Genomic DNA, 21351 nt, shown 5'->3' on the forward strand with positions numbered 1-21351 from the left:
CCCCCAGATGGGCCGCAGGCGGCTGTAGCAGGGACTGCCAACTATGGGGCAGGCAAGGGGCTGCTTTTCCCTGCTCCGGGAAGGAGCCGGGAAGGAGCCCAGGGAAAAGCTGAGCGTGGGGGAGGGGGGTAGCAGTTCCCGTATGTAAGTGTGGGAGGGTGGGATTGAGGCCCCCATAGGGAGGGAGGGAGCTGGGGCTGGGCATGCTGCCTAGCTGGGCAGTGTGTGGGGCTTGGAGCTGCAATGCATGGCCACTGCAGGGCCCTAGCAGGGAGTCAGATGCGGCCATGGGCAGCTCGTCTGGGGGGCAAAGGAGGTGGGGTTGGCTCCCCACCACTGTGCGCACTCCTGGAGGGGTGGGGGACCAGTGCCCCCCCATATCTGTGGGCAGGATGGGGGCAAGTGCATGCGCACCCTGCTGCCCTCCCCTGGGGACTTTGCAGCTCAACAAGTGCGACCCGGCGCTGCAGGGCACAGTAGGGCTGTGCGGGGAAGCTACTTGTCACTGTAAGCTCCATGCTGCCCTGGCAATGTGTCCCTTGTACATGCAGCAACAGCAGGGGCAGCAGTGCAGAGCTGTATCCCTCACTGCTGCCATGTGGGCAGGGGATGCCTCACCAGGCCAGTGCAGAGCTCACAGTGGCAACAAGCTTCCCTACCCAGCCCCACTGAGCCCAGCGGTGCTGGGCTACGGAGGCCCTGGGGGAGGGCAGCAGGGCTGGGAGCCTCAGCCTGCAGCAGGCAGCCTGCTTTGTGCACTGATGTGGGAGGCACGGGTACCCCCTGCCCCTTCCGCCTCACTGAGCCCATAGCAGGCAGGCCGCAGGCAGTAGCAGCCAGGATCCGCTCTGCTGGGGGCAGGGGGCTGTGGACCCGGGTCCCTGGCCCCATAGCCCTGGCTACTGGGGGCCCCTTCTGGCAGGGCTGGGGGGGTGTGAGGCCTTTCGTTTTAATCACAGATTCGGGGGGGTTTAATCAGAGAATTTGTGATTTTTTTTTAATCAGGGAAAAGTAGAATTCCTGCTAATAACAGATCACAAATATTGGAACTTCATTTTGTGGTTTATAAGACAGTGATTTCTTTCTCTGCTTTCAAGTGCTACGTAACTGTTTTCTACTTAAAGTGATGTCCAGTTTATCTTGGTCTTGGTGAGACCAACAATGTCATTAGAACCCAGGCATCTTCCATAACCTGTGTATCAAAGTTAACTCTTTCTTTACATTACACACACTTTTAAAAATGTCAAAACAAAAATAGATAAAAGAGTACAAAGCTTCATTACTTTCTAATGAACCGTAGAACGTGAAGAAAAAAACTAAAATATACTTACTCTTGTCTTGTTCCCGTTTTGTCACCTACAAGACACAGACAATTTCATAAGAAAATACTCTGAACTTTTTTGCTTAGTCCTTCAAACAGTTTTTTTGAGAGATAAGCTGGCTGCCATTGCTTGCTTAACTTCAGGATAACCCTACCCTACCTGGGAGAAGATTTGTATTTACTTGTATTCATTCTGTGTTATTTCCCTTTCTTGCAGTCTACAGACATGAGCACACAAGGTCTTACTGTAAGGGAAAGTTTGTGTGGGGGGAGGGGAGGGGAGGGGGGGTAGGAAAGAGGGGCAGCTCCACCACATCTCAGCTGCCATGTGGTAAATGCCTACATGCACAGATTTGCCCTGTGGTAAATAAAGGCTACCCTGTGACAGCTTAGCCATCAATGGAAGAGGAATAAGCGACTACAAGTTAGCTATCATTTACCAAGCAAATAAGCATATGCACACACAGACTGTTATTGCAGAGCAGCTGGTGTGTGAGAAAAGCCTACTCCCTTTGCCTAGGGAAAAAGCAGTTTGTGTGCCCATGCCTTATATATTTTTTATGCAGCACCACTGGGGCTCATGGCACTTCACAGACAAATATATTATCTCCTTAATGGGAAGGATGGCTCAATAGTCAAGGCATTAATGTGGGATTCAGGAGACTAAGGGTCAATGCTCCACTACAGGCTTGTTACGTGCCCTTGAGCAAATCACCAACGCCCATATACACAAAAGAACTTAGTTTCCTGAAATGGGTCTCAGGCAGAATTCATGCACCTAATTTTGAAAGCACAATCCCCACAACTCTTGATTAACCACTTCAGTGCCTCAGTGTATTAGTGAAGTTCACTAAGAACTTAGAGATCTACTTTGCACAGAACTACTACTATCTTGGACAGGACTGGTCATCTTAAACTCAACTGTGATTTACCAACTAGGCATGCCTACACTTAGGCATGCTCAGACCAGAAACAGCCCAAACTACAGCCATAGTCACTTTCAAAAAAGATGATGGCGCTGCCCCCCACCTTTGTTTAAAAGCCTACAGGTTAGAGCAGGGGTTCCCAACCACTGGGCTGCAGCCTGGTACCAGGCCACCACAGGTTGGCTGCCGGGCCATGGCTTCCCCTGCCAGCAATCACCTGCACTGTCTGGGGTTAAAGCTGGGCAGAAGGGCAGCCCCGGGAGGGAGGCAGCCAGCTCTGTGATCTGTCCCGCTCCTGCTGTCATGGCCGTGCCCGGTGAGGTGCTACATGCACACCGGGTACCAGGGCCTGCCCCAGGCCGGGCAGGACGCCCCTAACCCCGCCTGCGGCTGGGTGGGGGGAATGCGGGAGGGGAAATGCCCAGAATGGAGGATGAGGAGGCAGCTCTGCTGCTTGCTCCTAGGAAAAGCAGCAAAACCCCTCCTTCCTAGGCAGTCCCAGCAGGGTCCCCCAGGAAATCTCCTGCACAGCCCTCTCTCCTGCACAACCCAATCTGATCCTCACAACCCTGCGCCCCCCCCCATTAAATTTATATATGGGAATTAAATTTAAATATGGAAATTAGATAGTTTGCTGGTCTGCAGTATAAAAAGGTTGGAAACCCCTGGGTTAGAGCAACAGTTAACGTTGCTGCTACCCCCCAAATTTCTGAACCTATGGGGTGCCCCTCTGGCTGGCGTTTTGGTCCCTGCTCTCAGAGCTGCTTATTCATTTCCATCAAGCAGTAAAAATAAAAATAATTTAAAAAATGTCAACCGGTTAACAGTTGTGAACTCCAGTCCCAAGCACCTAACTTTCACCATGCACTGTGGTGCATAATTCATGGCTATGAATTCTGCTCCTGGGGACAGGCACAGTGATTCTAACTGTCTTCATGTCTGGGTCCCTTTCCTAATGGCCCTTAGCGTGTCAGTACCTCTGTAAAATGAAGCTAATGCTTCTCTATTTTAAGGGCTGTTGTGAGGATAAAGCTACCCTGAGACACTCCATATCTATGATAACTGAGCTATATAAGTACCCTGGAGACAGACCTTCTGCCAAGCTCCCAGTGTACCATTACCTCCTTTGGCAAAGCCTTTCTTTTAAGAAAAATGTATATACCAACAACATGAAAGCACTAGTTCCTTAACAGTCTGAAACTTCTACAGTTCCAATAAAACTCATAAAAATGGATTTCATGTAGTTTCTGACAAAATACCTTACAGTTTCAGCCACTGGAATCGCTACCCTCAAATTACGCTCTAAAAATATCAAGAGCTTGTAATAAAATAATATCAGTGAACAGACAGAAATGAATTGCTACTTCTTTAAAAGTCTGAGAAGAAGTAGTTTAACTAACCTGATATTGGGCACGTCTACATGAAATGCTTACTGTGGAGTTGACTAATTAGCTCCACAGTAAAACATCAGCATCTACTTGTGTGACATTGTTAGGACAGAGTAAACTAATTTACTTTGCTGCAGGATAGTACGTGTATATAAAGATAGTACTTTTATATACAAGTACTATCCTGCAGTGGAGTAAAGTACTTTGCTAGAACACATGTATAGACAGGGACTGGGCTGGCTGCGGCATAAGGGTGCTTCACTGCAGGGGGTGCCTGCAAGCTACAGCATGTTGAGCTGGGTTGGAGCAGCCCCAGGCTGGCTGGCTGACCCTCCCCCACTGGACTCTGTATCAACCAGGGCTGCTCCAACCCGGCTCAACGTGCTACAATCCTGCAACATGTTGCATGTGTAAATGCAATGCCCAGAAGCAATAAACGCTGGTGCAATATGCACCCAAGTTTAATGCTTTGCATTAATTGTGCATGTAGATGCACCTGCACTGGAAGTAAATAAAATATTTATTAAGGATTATTATAAGTGTTGAGAAATTATTTAAATATTTTGGTAAAACTGTACTGTGACCATGAAAGCACACTTTTGCAAGTAACTTTACTTAAAATTTCATTAAGGGGATGAGGTAGTACTGTATCTTTAACCAAACTATGCAACTTTGAAAGAGAATATTAAATTAAATTTTGCTGCAAGAGTAGTTTGCCATCTTTCTACAAAAAAAGCAACACAATTAGAAATGTTTCCATGATATTTAAAATTAATTACAATAGAAAACAGAAAATACAACAGAAGAGAGTTATTTTCAAAAGAAGTGTTTCTTTATATTTTTACCCCCATTTACAAGACAGCTTCTTTTCCACCCTGCCAGCTGGCTGGTGCATATGCTGAGCTTTGCAAACCTGGTACAGCCTTGCAAGTAAGGGGCCTGTGTCTTTTGGCTCAGGCAACAGAAGCTCATGTTTGAAAAAACAAAACAAAACAAAACAAAACAAAACAAAACAAAACAGAGTTCATAGGTTTCCTCCCTGCAGCCAATACCACATGTAAAAGTGCTTCATTGATGAGTGATTGCAACTAAAGACGTGCTGGCTCTATACTTACATAGGAAAACCCACAGTGAAAACAAATGAAAAGGACTAAAGGAAAATCCTCTTAGGTCAATATTGGATGATTTGAAGTACTGGATGCTTCAAAGTTATTGTCACTCCTCAGCCAAAAACACAGGTTTTGATGTGCTTTATGGTATGGATCATTCAAAATACAACTACTTTGAAATTCAAAGCCATTTTCTGGTCCCCTGTACCAGGAAACCCTTGTTAAATACTTTGCCTATGATTAAACTGCAATAATGAGAACCAACTACAAAGCTGACTGAATGCAGTTTGTACTGAGCATATACATAGGACACCTGACACAAGGCTGAGGCCCATACTGTGCAAATATGCCTGCATGAATCCACCACAAGGCTATATTAAGTACAACTCTTCTTAATAAGATGGTGCCCTCTGCATTCGGTCCCCCTCAGCACTAACTCTTTTTCAAGTCACAGTGAACCACTACATGGAATACATTTAGGCTTCTTCACTGCCATAGCTGATCAGTGCCTTTCTTTACCATTTGCAAATTTTCCTCTTTCTTCACCAGTCTTAAATGTCTCGTTAACATCACCGAGCATCTATGTAGATGAGAGGCTGTGTTGTCCTTCGCTTGGCCCGTTGAATGCAACTGGTGTGGCCCTGTCCTCTGTGGGGTGGAGCCAGACCAAGCAGCCCTGTGCCATGTCTGAATTTCAATTTTTGGAGGGTGCCAAGACTTGTGTTCCAATCATGAATGGGTGGGGGGTGTAATTAGCACACAGATCCCTTTGTGGGTTGGGGCTGTTTTTGGAGTACACACGTACTGCATAGTGCAGTGCTGTGGAGTCACCATGGCTTGAAACGCCATGTTGCTGACTCTGCTGGGGCCCAGCCCTGCGAACCATATTGTAAATCATGAACCTTTTGGTTCTGGACTAATGTCACCTAGCTCGCAGTGTGCATAAACATGTGCAAAAATGCTCCTCAAAAGTATAAAAGTATATTTATGGAGTACCTGTGCTGAAACCTGAAGTAGTTTACAAAAAGATAAAATACAGGCAGTCCTCGACTTAACACGTTTCGAGTTACAACGAACAGCACTTATGATGTCTATAAATTGACACCCTGTTTCAACTTTCTGACGTCAGTTTCAACCGTACAATGCTTGATCCAACACAATGCCATGCCAGCAAACAAATTCGCTGCGCCGCCCATCTCCTTGGAGAACATCTGTTTAAACTTCCTTGGATACTTTCTTTAAGAAAACAGACAAGATTCCAGAAAAGCCTGCAGCCAATACTCCTTAAAAGACTCCAGCCAAGAGCCCTTCAAAAAGTCCAGCAAACTCACCTCAAAGAAGTCCTTCCAAATCAATATGATTGCTATTTACAATATAAATACATTAATGTAGCTATATTATTCATCTATAATTGATTGAGTAAAAAATTCTGGGCTATTTTTGGTGAAAACAGGGTATCCGGCCTTGGTTCAGGAACCAAATCGCTCATTTATAACATTGTTCCTATGGGAAAAATGGTTCCGAGTTACAATGTTTCAATTTAAGATGCAGTTTTCAAGAACCAATTGTGTCATAAGTCTGAGGACTGCCTGTACATCAATTCTATAGTTTTTTCTTTATTTATTTAAAACTAAAGCAGTAATTATACAACTGGGGTTCTCTATTAACATACTATTTAATACCTATGCGACAGAGTACGTTTATTTCAAAACTGCTTATTTCAAAGTTGCTATTTCCTGGTCCCCTCCATTTTGAATTAACAAGGTTTTCCTCTAGTTTGGAATTTGCCACAGTGAGAGGTGCAGAAATTAACAGTAACTTTTTATTTATTAAAACGGAAAAAATAGTAAGTTGTTAAAACAACTGATAAAGACATTTATTTTTAAAATAACTGATCTTATCCAAAATAATCAATGCCTTTTCTGAAAGCATTAATTAAATAACATATTTCCCAAAAGAAATATAACAGGCATTTTCCAAATTCCAGAAAGATAGCATTCACAACTTACTCTTTTTATCTGAAGAGCTACTAAAATCTATGCCACCAAGACCTTCGTTAACAGTAGTTGAAGGAGCTGCTGTTGTCCCCAAACTCAAACTCAAAGCATTCTGTCCAAGACCTAGAAGTAATCCAAACAGTTGTTTCAGTAATTCCCAACTTCACTTAAAACATCTTTAAGCTGTAATATTTTGTGCTTAGGTAATTATGTAGATCATCATGGTTTGTTTCATTGCAAGTTATCCAGCAAAATAGCACAGGGAGAAAAGGAAGAGAAAATTATTTTTTACATATTTTAAACCTAACTAAAGCATTTATGCACCTAAATCAGTTGCATCTTCAATGCATGTTCTGTCATGATGCTTCATTCATGATTAATACACTAATTTTAAACTATGTCCACACAGTAAAAAGTGCTTGCTTTGCAGCTAGCAACTTCCTGTAACAAAGTATAGGGATTAATGGAGGAGTGAGAACAGGAAGGTATCATCAGAAAATTCTCATCATCTTTTCTACATGGTTTCTCCCAGTAGCTAGAAGGCTTCCCAAAACAGCTGGAGGGAAAAAAAAATAGTACCCCTATATTCATATACAGGTGCAAATCTGAAGATCACTGATTTCTTTGGTGAATATAAAACAACAAACAGGAAAATATTTACAAGACACTTAACTCCTTGTGTCACTACAACTGCTTGAAGGGAACACGCACACTATGGTTACTGACAAAAGCACATGTTTAACCGTTTTAAAATGGAGGAAGAGCTGCTACTAAGGAATGTGTGTCAGTTGTTACACTGTAAGATGCCCGCATGATCCTATAGTGATGCAAGTTAGCTAAAAGTAAGTCTGAACACAACAGGGTTAAAGTTGCAACAGCTTTGCTATATTTGCATAACTATAGGAGCGTGTACACCTAAATTGCAGCTTAACAGTTTATAGGGGTAACAGATTTGGCATTGTTACATCTATCTATGCTTTAGATTTCTTTCCCTGGTGATATCCATGAACAACGAGCTGAAAGGGAGTTACACTCTAACAGATGAGACTGAAAAAAGTTACCATATAGGGGGGTCAAAGCTTTGCATTATTCAGTCAGAAAAGTCACTAGAAAGAACAGGGAGTTAATTTGAATCAAAAGGTCTCAACCTATTTCATAGCACAAAGTATATTACTTTACAGAACACCCCTCTTTGCATTTCTGATCAAATAACTTCCTTGTTCCAACCATGACAAGTCGTTATACAGAAGTCCTTCTGGGTTCTAATAAAGACTTACTCAAATCAATTCAATTTAAGGGTGAAGAGAACACAGATGTAATATCATTGTGATATTTTATTTTATACCTGCCAAGGCCAGTAGTACTCTTAAATCTACTGCAACAGTTTTTATAATGCAATGAGTCAGGTTTTGCCCTATCCATACGTTATGTTTCAGTATTGGAAAGTGGAAGCAAAGAGGATAATAAAACTATCTTCACCTGTTGCTGCTGTGCTTGTATTCTGGAACAGAGAACCTCCCAAACCAGCTAATGCTCCTCCTAGAGATAGACCTGTAGGTGCAGTTGTAGTTGTGGCAGCTGTACTACCCAAATTTAATGTAAATCCACTAGAACCTGCAATGAAAAGAAAGTATGCTTAACACAGAAACTACAGGATGTATAGACAGCTAAAAAACTGCTCAGAAACATCAATTTTCCATTCTTCAAAAAGGGAAAAAAAACAACAACCCTAAATTTAATATAAAAATTGCCAACAGGGATTATTAGGCTGTTTGTACACTTCAAACCTCTGAAAGTGTCCTAATTTCAAGAATGCCTTCTACCATGCTGAACAATTGCAACAGAATTTAGGTCTAGGTTGCTGTAGTGAATAACACTTCGGTCTTTCTGTATGTATGTGTGAAGAAAAGTAATTCATGGTGGACATCAAGGCACCGCTCATTAGGGATTCAAAACTTCTACTAAAAGGGATGATTTGGAGTTTTGGAATGAGTAATGAATAAAGGAGCTGAAATACTGTGCCTTAGAAAATACAGTGCATGGCTTTTAGCTTATACCCATGTGGTGAGTGGCAAGCTGTTGGAGCTGGCTTTCATAAAACTAAACAGAAAATACTGTTGTGTATATTGCACACATGGAACAGAGGTGTGCTTATAACAGCGTGTCAATTGTGAGATAGCTTTATGGAGGCATACATTCTTCCTACCTATGCTAGACAATCATTTTGAATATTACAATGACCCTGTCTACAATGGGAAAAGTTTTGTTGGGAAAATCTTTTACAACTCTAACTTGCTATCAAAGTTTGAAGCCCTGGCATAAATTAACCCTTAACTATTGCTACCACTTAAATCACTGCATCTTTTAAACTTTCAGCATTAATATGGTACTTAAAATAATAGCAGCATCCAACAGTTCATCTACGTTAAGACTCTCAACCATAACATTAATGACGCTCGGCTCTCTCAAAACATTTGTGAAGTTCACAGTTACAAATGCAAAAATTTCTTTACCAGCTGCAGGAGTTGATGTCAGAGCAGAAGAAAGTGAGAGGCCACCTGCTGAGGTAGAAGTAATAGGCAGAGCAAATGGTGTGGCTGAACCAGCAGGCTTGTTGAATCCTAAACTAAAACCGGTGGTAGAGGCAGATGTTGTGGCAGGAGCTCCTAGAACAAAGACAGACCAGTTATAAAACATTTTATCCAAAAAATATTTTCAATATGATTTTTTTTCCCCAAACTAACCCATTTAGCAGTTGTTTTGTCTAAATCTAACAAATCTAAATCTAACAAATTTTTCACCTTCAAAATGAATTTCATGTTATAAATATTAATGGGAAAGTCACAAGAATGCCCTTGAAAGAATAACCATCTCACATTTTGGTTTGTTTCATATACATATCTTATTGACCCTTTCTACACAAGTTAAACCCAACATTTTCTCTCTTCAAAAAATGTCCATGGATCTGACAATGGGTCTTCAGTTCATTTGTAGATTTGCCTGTTCTCTTCAATCACTGGACAAGGGATACTTCTCCTACTAAAGAGGGAGACAGCTGACACCTATCATGAAAAATGTGTTCTAACTTTAGTAAAATGTTAAATATAGATCGTCTATGGCCGAATACAAGAACTGCGTTATTTGCCCCTCTCTTGATTAGTGATCCTTCTCTTAATCAGGGCAGTTTGGATCTGGGGTCATTACTACTTAACGAAAGGAATTTAGGCAATGACAAAGTTTTCCTGCCCTTATCCCTTTCCCTGGCCCAACAGGATTGCATGAGTGCAATCAGGCAGGGAGAGAAATGTAATACATAAACTGAAATATAAGCATAGGATATTAGATTCACTAGTAGTTTTACGGTGGGTCCTGCAACACAATCCACCAAAGTGTAGTAATACGCGCGAATCTCATACCTGCTCTGAAATATTTTAATAAAGAATACATAGGAGACCAGAATTTGATGTGGCATATTTTTTAAATGTATGTGCCTACCCAGAAAAATGTTACCCCGCTTTAAGAATTGTCACTAAGGAAGACTAGCTCATTCCTTTGGATGTCTTAGTCATGAAATACAGAATTAGTTTGTTTTTCTGAAAGCTTTAAGTCTTGTTGAGATGCTTTAGTTTTATGTGGACATAAATTGGTCACAATGGATTGTAAGAGTGAATTTAATAATGAAGATAAAGATCACAAAGAACATCCAACATGAACAACACAATACAATTACTCTTCATAACTAGAAATGCCAAGTCCAGACACTTGCAGTTTACTAGGTATAGAAGACGTGTCCTATAACTGCCATAATAGAAGTCCTGCGTTATTCAGTTTGAACCAAATGTGAAATAACTATTTTTGCACAGTTTCAGTTATACTGAAGAGCACATAATGTTCATAAACTTATTGGGGGGGAGCGATGAAAATGATGATGGAGGAGGAAGAGATGATGGAGAAAGAGGAGGGAGAGGAGGAAGAAGTAGGGGAGGTGGGCGAGGAGGCAGTGGAGGACAAGGTGAGAGAAGAGAAGGAAGAGGGAGGTGGAGGAGGATGAGGTAGGGAGGAGAGGGAAGGAGGAGGAGGAGGCAGAAGTGGAGGTGGGTGTGGAGGAGGGAGAGAGGAGGAGGAGGTGAGGGAGGAAGAGATCGGGAGAAGCTGGGGAAGGAGGAAGAGGATGAGGTGGGGGAAGGGGACATGGTAGAAGAGGAAGTGGAGATGGAGTGGGTGGGGGGAGGGGGACAAGGTGGGGGAAAAGGAGGAGGTGATGGAGGTGGTGGTGGGGCAGGAGGATGAGGTAGGGGAAGAGGTGGAAGAGGACAAGGTAGAGAAGGGATGGGGAGAAGGGGTGGAGATGATGGCAGTGGGGGAGGGGACAAGGTGGAGGAACAGATGGGAGAACAGGTGGGGGAGGAGGAGGTGGAAAAGGAAGAGGAGAAAGAAAAGGGGGAAGAGGTGGGGAAGGGAGAGATGAAGGAGGAAGACCATGAGGTGGGGAGGATGAGGTGGGGTGGAGGGAGAGGAGGAGAAGGTGGACAAGGCAGAGATGATGGAGGAGAAGGTGGATTGGAGGATGAGGTGGGGGAGGAGTTGGGGGGAGAGTAGGACGAGGTGGGAAGGGGGAGATGATGGAGGTGGTGGAGGGGGAAAGAGATGGAACAGGAGGAGGAGATGGTGGAAGAGGTGATGATGGAGAGGGTGGAGGAGATGGAGATAGATTCCCCATCCAATAGTCCTTCAGTCAGTTCTTTTTTAACTCTAGTCAGCAGCTTTAATAAGTAGCATGATGAAATATTATGCAAAATATCTCCCTTTTGTGTGAGAGCATTCATGGTTTGTCTAAGTTCATATAGTGGATATCCATAGATGCTAGGGTCAGAAGGGACCTCAACAGATCATCGAGTCCGACCCCCTGCATAGGCAGGAAAGAGGGCTGGGTCTAGATGACCCCAGCTAGATACCTATCTAACCTCCTCTTGAAGACCCCCAGGGTAGGGGAGAGCACCACCTCCCTTGGGAGCCCATTCCAGACCTTGGCCACTCTAACTGTGAAGAAGTTCTTCCTAATGTCTAGTCTAAATCTGCTCTCTGCTAGCTTGTGGCCATTATTTCTTGTAACCCCCGGGGGCGCCTTGGTGAATAAAACCTCACCAATTCCCTTCTGTGCCCCTGTGATGAACCATCTGTAGTACCTAATCATAGCATTAGTCTCCTTACATTTGTATTACTTCTATACAAATTAGCAGCAGCAGCAGGAAGTCAGAAAGTAGTCCCTTCAGCCAGGGCCAGAGTAGCTATTATCTGCCTTTGGTCCACAATATACGATTCTTGGCACAATGACAATAAAATCATGCAGAGACTGGCTAAGACATGGGACAATGATCAAGTTATGTACCCAAATACCACACACACTAGAGAAATATCCTGATTTCTTCCCACATTTTCATAATCAATTAGGAGATGATAGAGGAGGTGGAGGAGGCACGGGAGGTGCGAGGGGAGGAGGCAGCGGCAGGGGCTTGTGGGAAGTGGACATTCTACAAGTTTACAACCGACATTCTCTGGTATTAACAAGAAATCCTGATCTCAATAATGATCATCATTAAAGCAAGTCCAAAGGTTGATATGAGGCCATATTTACGCCAAGGTGGATCAATTTAAATGACTGATTTAAATCAAGCCCAATTTAAGCTATTTTTATCAATTTTCCCCATTGTATATTTTTTAGGTTTTTTAATGAAAGAAATTTTCACTGGTTGATATAAACAATTACAATGGTGATTTACAACTACATACAGTTTTACAGTAGATCTGGTACATACATTTCCTAGGTACACAAACTAGATATATAGAGATATAAAAATATGTAGCTTAATGTATTTGGATTACTAGAAATCCTACATTTTAGTATGCTACAAAATGGTGAAATGTGTAGTTTTTATTCACTGGATGATTGACTTTTTGTTCATATTTGGACTAAGCTGCATTAAGATGCCTTGAGTTTAAACAGAAAACTAGCACTTCAAATTTATTAAACAAAACTTTAATATTCTGATAAAAAAGTTTCTGCATCCAAAACAAATCATACATTTACAGCTAACTAATTTATTAAACACTAGTATCAACTGTTATAGTATTGGAACTATGAACTGTAGTTAGTAAGTTAAACCATTTTTTTCAGGTCACCTTAGGAAAGATTTTCTAAAATGTCTAGATGAATGTCATTTGAGCTTAGGTTCCTACTTGCCCAATTCACTTTAAAATGACACTTTTTTTTAAAAACACATAGGCTGTTCTGAAAATGTTTACCCTCTCCTCTTTTAAGTTTTTAGAACTCATAAATCTCATTCTCCTCCCTCTTTCTATTCACAGACAGGAAGAGAAAGAACAAATTTTCTTGCTTTTTTAACTCCTGATCCATTTCTCAGCTTTGAATGAACCAAGTCCACATGAAGAAAATATTCTTTCTGCACCTGCAGAAGAGGTTACTCCAGCAAACAGGTTCCAGGTGCCGTGCAAGTGACTTTCACCAGTTCAGTGGTGTGACTTGCTTTAAAACATCCTCAACAAACATGTACTGTTTGAATGGTTCACCTCTAGCCCTGAAATTAATTATTTGAGAGCAAGCTAATCAGAGCTCAGGTACAGAGAGTAAAACAGGAGTTTGACACCATCCAGGTGGGTTCAGTGGATAATCCTGATTAAGGAGCACACATGGCATCTGCTGGAGTCAGAGGCCAGGTTCCAACCCCTGTGATGACTCTGCTGATCCTTTGTACCCAGTAGTATACACCTCAATTCCCTTGCAGGGTCAAGCCCCTAATGCATTAAATATTATAGCATACTTTTAAAGCTCGACCTCAAAAGTTAGATATTTTTCCCCTCATTCTTATATAGAAGAAAATCAGCCTTTAACTCCACCTTATCTCTATACCTTAGTTTATGCTGTGTTAAAATTAAAATTTCATTTTAAGCTGGTTTGTTTTTAAAAAGGAAAACAACTGACATTTTAAAAAATCTGCTTTAAATAAAAAAAAATCCAGTATTTTTAATTTTTTAAAAAACAAATAATTGATTTTTATGTACCCTGATTACACAAAGAACCCTTGTGAAAAAAACTTTGAAGAGACTGTTAGATTCATAGTAACACTACGTAGTCTCTATGATCTTCGTTAACTTGTTTTCCCCTTCTCTAAAATGTATTTCTACGTTAAACTGTATTCTCTCCGATTTAAAAAAAAAAAGATAACAAGCTAGTTCTTTTTACTGTAAATGCATGCCTTTTCAACGTTTAACAGCCACAGGGCTGAAGAGAAAAGAAAACATGTAGTTAGCTGATTTTAAAGCTATATGAGCTTCTTTGAAGAACTGTTAGTAGAACTAAAGCAAGGGTGGGCAAAATGCAGCTCAGGGGCTGGATGCAGCCTGCTAAGGGACTTTGTCCAGCCTATGGGAACTCCCTTGGTCCTACCCAGCCCAGGCCATGGCACATGCGGCCGATACTGGTGGGCGGCAGAACACAGCAGAGCTGGAGCAGTGTGGTGGCTGGACTTGCTTCCTGGCAGTTCCAGCAGCAGCAGTTTCTTCTGGCTGCCGTTGCCCATGGACTCAGCACCACTAACCAGGTAACCCAGTCAGTCTGCCCTGCACCCACCACCAGGGGCAGGATCCACATGGGCAAGTTATGTGGCCAGTCAGATGGGATAGGGCTGCAGGTGGGCGGGGTGTGGTGTTCAGGAGTGAAATGAGCAGGAAAGGGTAGGATAATGGGGTGGGATTGCAGGGCAGTGACAATGCGGGGCTGGGGCAGAGCTATGATCCACGGCCCATGTGGTTCACAGCTCTGACCCACCCCTGGCCCCACGCTGTCACCCCAAGATCCCAGACCCGGCCCTGGATGCAGCTCCCCTTCTGCCTGCAGCCCCATCCCACGTGCCCTGCCCACAAGTCCTGGCTGGTCTCCATGGAGACCCTGGGATTGTGGATGGTGGTGACAGTGACGGGCCAGGACCCAGGGCAGAGCTGCAATTCACTTCCTGTATGCCCCTGCCTGCAGAACTGGCCCCTCACAGGGATGTGCAAACAGCAGATCCCAGCTGAGCGTGGAGCAGAGCCATGATCTGCTGCCCCCACACTCCTATGATGGGCAACAGTTCTGCAGACAGGGGTGTGCCGCAAGTGGATTATGGCTCTGCCCTGGTTCTGCGCTGTCACCACCCCAAGATCCCAGACCCAGCCCTGGATGCAGCTCCCCACCTGCAGCCTCATCCTGTCTGCATGGCCATGGGCCCTGCCTCCAACAGGTCTATACGAAAACCCTGGAATCACAAGGCTGGGGCTGAGGGTTGGAGCTATGATCCACTACCCACAAGCCCCTGCCTGCAGAACTGGTGTCCGTCGCACTGATATGCGAACAGCGGATCATGGCTCTGTTCTGTGCTCTGCTGGGATGGGGCCATGGACAGGTAGGGAGCAGGACAGGTAGACAGCAGGACTAGGATCACAGGGACAGCATGGGGCCAGGGCCCTGTGATCCCAACTCCGGCCCCACCTGCACCACTCCCGGATGCTACTCCCTGCTTGCCTGTAGCCTCCTCCTGGCTGAGCAAAGTGCACAACCATGATCTGCTGTCCACATGCCCCTGCACCAGGTGCAGGTTATGCAGGTAGGCGAGTGCAGGGAGTGGATCGTAGCTCTGCTCTGGGCCTGTCCTGGCGCTGTCACTGTTCTGCAATCCCAGGGTCTCCATGGAAACCAGCTGGGACCTGCATGGGTAGGGTGCGTGCCCAGGTGGACAGGATGCAGCAATTTAGGGAGTTTTGGTGACATGAGGGGGGAGGAGGAGAAAGGGGGTGCTGACCTGGCCTGTGACAGCTCACCAAAACTCCCTAATTTGGGCCCATGAGCCCAAATAATTGCTTAACCCTGAACTAAAGTACTATAAAATGGCTCAACTGAATTTCTACAGAGGAAAAAACACTGATAAGAAGCAAAGGGTTGCAATCTGTTGAGGTTGTGCATATGGGAAAAGTATTTTCTTATAATCTATAAATGAGGAAAAATCCCCTGAAATACTTTGTTTTTTGCAGTATCTCCGAGAAAACATTTCAGAACTTCCCTGCTGTTGATCTATCAGGGAGCAGAAGAGGAATACAGGTTCCAGCCTCCCTATCATCCCCACGCATACACACGCACTTACTTTACTACAGAGCATAAGGAAGTCTTCACTTTGTATTCTAGGTACCTACTGCATATTTGTACAGAACAACACTGATAACAGTATTGTTCAATGACAGTGACAGAGGCTGTCTACATTATACGTGGAACATCTTTGTGGCTGGTCTACTATTTTACAATGCTATAATTTGGCTGAACGTGTAGCATGTTGCCATTTACAGCATGATTAACACAACTGTGCCTTAAATGCAACACCTGCCATGACCCTTAGTCATTTGTCACCAAACAATACAATTAGCTTATAAATTAGTTTCTTACCCAGTGTTAATCCTGTAGCAATAGTTGTTGCTGTTCCTGCCAAAAAGCAAACAAACAAAAATCAGAAGAGAACAAAAGAAAAACAATTTTAACCACATTTTGATAAGTTTTATACATAGAGAATTAAATTACTGCCTTAGTATTTTACTGGCCATAAAGCCAGTTTTCCCCAAAGCAGTCTTTTTAACACACAACAATCAATACCAGTAGCTTAAACCCACCTAGTAAAGAACAACTGACTTCTAAACAATATTCATAACTCATGTTAAAAATACTGTTAAGAGGCAGTAATTGAAATACATTTTCAGTTATCTGGACGCTTTGGAAAGAACTGACCAAAACACCATTCAGGTAACTCATATTGTTCAGAAATTTGAGCATTTGCAATTCTTCAAAGATAATAACATGTGATACTTAGTAAAAACTATACTAAACTTAACAGTACATATTTTAAATATAGTAACATTTAAAAGAGAAAAGAATAGTGTGTCACACAAAACCAACAGTTACTACCATATTTGCTCCAATCTAAGATGAGAGATCCCCCATTCAACATGAGAAACAAAGATTCTCATTTTGGATTCAAGTACTGATCTAGGGCAGGCAACGGCTGTAGCTCCGGCTCAAAACCCTGGGCAGGAGCCAGAGGCGCAGTAGTTTCCTACTGGGCTGGAGCTGCCACCCCACTGCTAGCTTGCTAGGGCTAGGCCAGATCGAGGTGAGGAGGGCTGGGAGGAGTTCAGGGAAGACCACAGGATGTTGCAGGGGGGTAGGAAATGTAGGACAGAGAGAATAGTGTGCAGCCTGGAGTGAACACTGGGAAGACCATACAGCAGCAAGAGAGCTGCCACCACTGCTGCTACCTGGCTGGGGCCAAAGCCACTGCCTTTTACAGTGCAATGGAGAAAATAAAAACATTCAAAGTCAACTCAAGAATCCATGAGCTCAAATTATAGTTTCTCATCCAGGAAAATGTAATTTTACTGAGCAGTCATTCCAGAACCATACCATGTCAGCTTTCAAGAAAGTTTAATTATTCAAGAACACAATAACTAGTGAATCACTCAAGAGAGGCAGAGGGGAATAAACAACAAATATCCAGGGACAGATAACCCCCACCCCCTTTAAATGTAATGTATTGTGAAACCACCTTGCAAGTGGAAGCTTTTGAAAGTAAGATAAGCGTGTGGAAAACAGCATCCTCTAAAACCAATGGAGCTAATTTATAATTCACTAACATTTCCTATTGTATATTGCAAAAGCTGACTCTAAAACATTTAAAATGCTTCAAGTTTAAAAAAAAAACTAATCGGCATTCTAGCACTACAAGATCTAAATGAAAAGGTTAAACTAGTATGGGAAAACATATTCAACAGTCCAAGCCATAAGGCAAGACCTACACAAATTAAAAAAGCTAAATTAGCAGGACTTAAAAAATACTGCAAATGACACTAGGTTAAACAAAATGTTTTAAAGGGTATTCCTTAATGATGTTAAGAATATTGTTAAAGTCAAAATGTAGCGTAACCTTAATCCCCAGCTGCCTGCTATATAAACTGCACAAGATTGGGTAGCCTCTTCCTACATCCAAAAGGTACAAATTTCAGCTTGTATAAACTGAATGTATATATGGAATCAGACAAAAGTTCCACAGAACAAATACACTTACTGTGTTTCCTCAAATATAAGACTACCTTGAATATAACCCTCCCCCCCCCCAAAAATCAGATTTTATATAAGGAAAATGTATACATTTGTTATAATTCTCTAGATATTGAACCTAAATATTGGAGGTTTGCTTTGAATTTATCCACCTCCCACTGCTACAGCAGGGAAAATAAGTCCGGGGGGTGGGGGTCAGGCAGTCCTCTTCTTGTTTGCACCCCCCCAGACCTCCTTCCCCACAACTCCTGTCAGACCCTACTCTCCCTGAGCAGATGGAACTGAGGGGTAAATTTGAAAACACTAACCTTGAAATAAACATAATTTACTATATAGGCAAATTACTACAGCTACCCACAGACTTTTAGTTTATCCAGAATTCATGTACTTTACCTTTTTTGGAACTGCTGCAAGTTTTAGCACAGTGTTGTTTTTTTTTTAAAGGAGCACTTTTGTATCTACTTAGATAAAGTACAAACTTTTTTTTTTTTTAAATATGTCTCAGGCCAAATAAACTTCTGAGTTCTATCGACTGAGCAGAGCTCAATCATTCAAGTTTGTGTGGTGCTACTACCAGCAAGTATCCTACCTCCCAGACTCTTCAGTCTGGGTCTTCAGATACTCCCAAATCAGGGGTGGGCAAAATACAGGCCAGAGGGGCTTTGTCCAGCCCAAGGCAGGTCCCAGGGTCTCACCTGGCCCAGGTGCTGTCCAGCCATGGCACATCCTGCTGTCCCCTGGGCACGCAGTGGGGCTGGAGTGGCTCCTTCTGGCTGCCGCTACTGTTGGCTCCAGCCCCGCAGTATTGGCAGAGACTCACATGGGCAACCCTAACCCGGTGTGCCCCGTGCCTGCTCTGGACTCACTCGTCCAGGCTCAGCAGCAGTGGCTGCTGGGCAGAAACTGTTGCTCAGTGCAGGAGAAAAGCAGCCCCTCCCCCTCGCCGCTGCCAGGCAGTAGCTGATGCAGCTGCCTGGAGCCCGCGCCATACCAGGTTGCCCTGCGGCTCTGCCACCACCACTGCTGCCTCTGGGCTGCTCAGCATGGTGACAGTGTAAAGCAGCCACAAGGCAGCCCAGTGTGGTGCAGGCTCTAGGTGGCTGCACCGAGAACTGTCCTGCAGCGGTATGGGGAAGGGGTTGCTTTCCCCCTGTGACAAGCACCAGTTTCTGCCTAGCAGCTGCCACCGAGCCTGGGCAGGCGAGTCTGGAGCAGACGCAGGCCACACTGAGCTGGGGCTGCACGTGCAGTGGTACCACAGGGCTGGGACCAGCGGTGGCGGCAGCCAGGAGCCACCCCAGCCCTGATGTGTGCCACAATTTTAAAGCAATTTAGAAGCCTACCAGTACCTCAATACCTATAGTAAAATAAATTCTAAACACCTATGAATTTTAGCATTTGATTTTGTGTTTTTGTCATGGGAAAACAAAAACAAACAAACAAACAAAAAACAAAAAAAACCAAACAAACAAACAAAAAAAAAAATCAGAGCTCTCGCTGCCCCCTCCACTCACCAGGACATAAGTCCAGCTGCGGCTGTCCCCTCCCCGAACTGCTTTGTGACACTGAGCAGCCCCGATATGCCAGCATCCTGCCTCTGCCATTGTCCCCCACCTCCCCAACCCTGTCAGAGAGGGCCCCCAGCTGCCAGGGCTAAAGGGCCAGGGACCCAGGTGTGCAGCCCCCTGCTCCCTGCAGCAGCACCCGAACACCAGTTACTGCGCACAGGAAGCAGCAGCTGCTGCAGCCCCAGTGGTGAGTGGAGCATGGAGCCCACAGCAGGAGTGCAGCAGGGGGGGTGAGGGGGGGTGGTGGTGGAGTGCAGACTACCCACTGCAGGCTTGGGCTCCCCAGCCTGCTGCCCTGCCCCTGGGGCCTCTGCAGCCTAGTAGGTGGTACCTGGCGCAGCAGGGCAGAGCGGGGCTGGGCAGATAAGCTCAGTGCCCTGCTGCACCAGGTCCCACCCACTGGGCCATGGAGGCAGCCTGGGTTTTACTGAGTTTTTCCATCATGAACGGAAAACCCAGATCCCTGTTCATGATGCATTATCCCTGCTTTTTTGTATAAGTTTGTATAAGACACTGTGTTATATAAAATAGGTTTCTCCTGTACTGTAAGAATAAAATCAACATGCACTTCCTACCTGTATTAGTACCTCCTAGTGTAAACCCGGTCGAGGGTTTTGATCCAAAAAGTCCACTTCCAAAACCCACTGAAGGAGCCGACGTAGTTGCTGTAGCAGTGGAGGAACCCAAGGTGCCAAAATTAAGTCCCCCTGTTGAGCTATAAAATTAAACAACTATTAGCAACAATTATTTTTCTGACCAACCTAATTCAAGTCTGCATCAGTAGGTAATTTCATCCATTTATTTACTTGATGCTTACTCTGCAACACATTCAACTTTAACTGCAAGGTAATGCTGTCAGATTTCACTCCCATAAAACAGCATCAAAAGGGGTGAACATATTACCAGTTTATCATCACCGAGGTAGATGCTTAAAATTCTAAGACAATTTGCAAAGCAGGCTTCCATTTTTGGAAGATCAATACTGTAACAACAGTAAACTGCACTCACAATTTATTCAATAAGCATAAATCAAATATATTAGGATTCTCTTTGACATTAAATGTGAGAGTTTATGGACAGTGGTTTTATGTATCACAAAACATCAGTGGGCTACTATCATGATTGCGAATCCCCTTCAGCATAAATTTCACTAAACCAAACTGCAGAAGGATTTTAAAAGTTTTAAAATTTCAGTTGTGAGGGGGACAACTAGTCATAGACGCGCAATACAAGTTTGTTTATAGTGCATTTTCATTTCTATTTTTGAAGGCCATTATGAAATAAACTTGCCTTCTTCAGACTAACATGGCCAAGTATTTTTCCCGATGTATCAATTGACATTTGAATCATAAATTAAGCTGCAGTACCAGATGTCAAAGTCAGTTAGCAGGAAATGGTTCAGTACAAAGTTAATATAATGCCAGACACTGCATCTTTGAATGGCAGCCTGAACACTGCCAATTGGGACGTGATGCTGTTTATCCTTATAATAAGCAACTCCCATGGTTTGGGGCACCCACCCCACCCCTCAGGTGTGGCTATAACCAGCTGCCCTCGTTAGCCAGGCTGCCCCTTGCTGTCGAGAAGATGGGACGTCAATCGTTTCAGAAGGATGACTCTTTCATGCCATCCTTACACAAGCCTGGACTACCCCACAGCAGGGATGCCCAACTCCCTGCCCCGCTGTCAGGGTCCCTGCCAGGGTCCTTCCCGGGTGGGGGAGCAGCCGCGGCAGCCATCGCCCCTCCCTCCTGCCCGATCTCCGCAGGCCGGCGCAGCCTGCGCTACCTCGGCGCGGGGCCAAGAGGCGGTGACGCAAGGCCCCAATGCACAGCGCGGGGTTGAGGGAAGCGGCGCCGGGCCCGGTCCACTGCCAGCCCGAGCCCCCCC

At 44.1% G+C, this 21351-nt stretch overlaps 1 protein-coding gene across 1 annotated transcript in view; it reads right to left on the bottom strand.

Annotated features, from left to right (window-relative positions):
- NUP58 (nucleoporin 58) overlaps positions 1-21351 on the bottom strand; it is a 53855-nt gene that overhangs the window by 29177 nt on the left and 3327 nt on the right. Inside the window, exons 3-8 of the mRNA XM_025196599.1 lie at positions 20037-20176; positions 16232-16267; positions 9255-9407; positions 8221-8355; positions 6754-6864; positions 1332-1356 (exon numbers count right to left, since the gene is read on the bottom strand). Coding sequence (XP_025052384.1) covers positions 1332-1356; positions 6754-6864; positions 8221-8355; positions 9255-9407; positions 16232-16267; positions 20037-20176 — 600 coding nt within the window. The remainder of the gene's footprint in view (positions 1-1331; positions 1357-6753; positions 6865-8220; positions 8356-9254; positions 9408-16231; positions 16268-20036; positions 20177-21351) is intronic.

The sequence above is a fragment of the Alligator sinensis genome, unplaced genomic scaffold, assembly GCF_000455745.1.
Source record: "Alligator sinensis unplaced genomic scaffold, ASM45574v1 scaffold777_1, whole genome shotgun sequence".
Classification (NCBI taxonomy): domain Eukaryota; kingdom Metazoa; phylum Chordata; order Crocodylia; family Alligatoridae; genus Alligator; species Alligator sinensis.